Raw genomic sequence first — 2,567 nt, 5'->3', positions numbered from 1 at the left:
TAAGGCTGTTTTTGAGGTTAAGAAGGCTTGACTCTAAGACAGGAAGAAGTTGGCTGAAGGGGAAACAGTGGTTATTAATAGCAGTCTTCCAAAAGAAATCTTTTTTGCAAGGCTGAAGTTACTCCAAGATTAATTTATGGGCAGTTATTCTGTCAAGGATGTGGAGGTATGAATTAAGGTGTCTGAGTGAATTACAGGAGGGGATGAGAAGAGATGCTTATTATTTTAAATAAGGGCTGGAAAGGATTAGGATTCTTATCCAAATATAAAGCAAGTAAACATAATTTAAACTGTTAGTTCTGACACAGGAGCAAATTGATGCAGACTAAACTATTGTTTAAGATCTTGATACGCTTTTTGGAAGATTTAATTGGCACAGTTTCGGCAGCGCAGTTCGTTGAATGTGGTGCCCCAATAGAAGGAATTGCATCTAGCTTTTAATTACAAAGTGAAACAGTGTGTTATGTCCTTTTTAGAGTCACCATAATGCGTAGCTTGATGTCAAATAATTGTTTCAAATACTTATCTTTATTCTTCTGTTTTCTGAATTATATTATTATTATTTTTTTTTTTCAAAGGGCCTGGATGATTTTAGATCAATACAGAAAGAAGTCAAAGCTTTTCCGTACTAAAGTTCTGCTGGCTCCATTAGGGGATGATTTTCGTTATGCTGAGAGCTCAGAATGGGATCAGCAGTATCAGAACTATCAGAAATTGTTTGATTATATGAATGCTCATCCTGAATTGCACGTTAAGGTAAGTAAAAGTCTTCCTCATGTTTGTGGAGAAAACTGGTTCTCAGTATTCTGAAATACAGTGGTAAAACACTAGTAGTTTTGAAGCAAAACATTCCCAGTAGTACTACCTGCTTGAAAATTCTAAGTAATATTCAAATTAGATTACTTTTATTTCACAGAGTTCAAGTTTAGTTATTTTAAGGCTCACAGGGTTTGTCTTTGTTATTTAAAATGATTTGATTTTCTTACTGGAAGTTCAGGAAACTTATGTCACTATGTTTGGATCCTCATGTTTTTATGTCCTACAGAATTGTAACAAACAAAAAAGTTAACTGAAAGGTGATTGCTTGCACATATTTTTACTATTAAAATAATACTGTTTAATACAGTAAAATCTGCGATTAACCTGACTACAGAAGTAGTGAATTATCAAATGAAATTATCCATATTCTTTCATTCTACTGTGTAAAATGTGTACTTCAAAGTCTTCTACAGTATATTCTTTCTGAAGTCTGTTACATTTTCATCACTTCTTAACATGGGTCTAAGAGGTAGTGGAGCACAATCTTGGTTTTTCTTATGTATGAAGTGAGAGCGCAATTTTTTTCCCCCATATTTAATCTTTTTAAACCTGGTCTACCTTTTTCACTTCTTTTTCAGTTTGTGCATACAGTATATACCCTATCTTCTCTCAATTCTCCCCCATTACCCTAATCATGTAGGTTTGAGTAGTACATTAGTTCTTCCTGCTGGCTTCTTGACTGGTATTCTGTGTAAAAAGGATGATTTGTTGGGCTGACAGCTTGTCAGCATCCGTCTTCTGTGAGGTATGAATGACATGACAAAGGTGAATGTTTACTATGGAAGGGAATAGTCCTAGAAAATACTCTTTGGTCATCTTGCAATCACTATCTTTACTAGACTGAGCAAGGAGTTATTCTTTGGGCACTAACAGCAATAGAATTTCTGTTATCTCATTTCCTACTGATCGGAGCTATGTGAATTCATCACTGGGGCAAAAGCTGTGGGCTCTGCCTCTGGTATTGTTCTTCAAGAACCATTTCTGTAAGGTTCTGCTCAGGAGTCTGCTATTATGGTTCTAGGAGTCTACTTCATTAGCCCTTGCTTGTCCACCTGAATTAATACCTTGGAAATCACAAGACGTAACAAGCTCTTTTTCTGGTTTTTAAAACTTATACACAAAAATAAATTTAATACTCTTGTTTATCGGGTGTACTGTGTCCAGGCCTGGGGCCCCCAGTACAAGAAAGATGTGGAGCTCTTGGAACAGGTTCAGAGGAGGGCCACTAAGATGATCAGAGGGCTGGAGCACCTCTCCTGTGAGGAAAGGTTGAGGGAACTGAGCTTGTTTAGCTTGGAGAAGAGAAGGTTCTGGGGTGACCTCATTGAGGCCTTCCAATGCTTGAAGGGAGCATATAAACAGGAGTGGGAATGGCTGTTTACGAGGGTGGACAGTGATAGGACAAGGGAGAATGGTTTTAAACTGAGATGGGAGTTTTAGGTTAGATATTAGGAGGAAGATTTTTCACTCAGGAGGGTGGTGACACACTGGAACTGGCTGCCCAAGGAGGTTGTGGATGCCCCATTCCTGGAGGCATTCAAGGCCAGGCTGGATGTGTCCCTGGGCAGCCTGGTCTGGTGGCTGGCGACCCTGCACATAGCAGGAGGATGGAATGAGATGATCATTGTGGTCCTTCTCAAACCAGGCCATTTTATGATTCAAACAATCAATATCTAAGGTGCTTTGTTTGGATGCAGCACTATTAGCCCTACATTCCATCTCCTTATTTATTTAGATTTTGCTTCTTT

The 2,567-nt window shown here is 38.3% G+C and overlaps 1 protein-coding gene across 1 annotated transcript in view; it reads left to right on the top strand.

Moving 5' to 3' along the window:
• Positions 1-2,567, top strand: part of LOC104917155 (alpha-mannosidase 2-like) — a gene marked incomplete at its 5' end in the record, with an annotated part of 14,217 nt that overhangs the window by 10,654 nt on the left and 996 nt on the right. The window contains one exon of the mRNA XM_019611813.1: positions 450-756. Within this exon, the coding sequence (XP_019467358.1) occupies positions 450-756 (307 nt within the window). The remainder of the gene's footprint in view (positions 1-449; positions 757-2,567) is intronic.

The sequence above is a fragment of the Meleagris gallopavo genome, unplaced genomic scaffold (genome assembly GCF_000146605.3).
Source record: "Meleagris gallopavo isolate NT-WF06-2002-E0010 breed Aviagen turkey brand Nicholas breeding stock unplaced genomic scaffold, Turkey_5.1 ChrUn_random_7180001956332, whole genome shotgun sequence".
Classification (NCBI taxonomy): domain Eukaryota; kingdom Metazoa; phylum Chordata; class Aves; order Galliformes; family Phasianidae; genus Meleagris; species Meleagris gallopavo.
The sequence above is the reverse complement of the archived record's forward strand: the minus strand, read 5'-3'. Positions and strand labels throughout refer to the sequence as shown.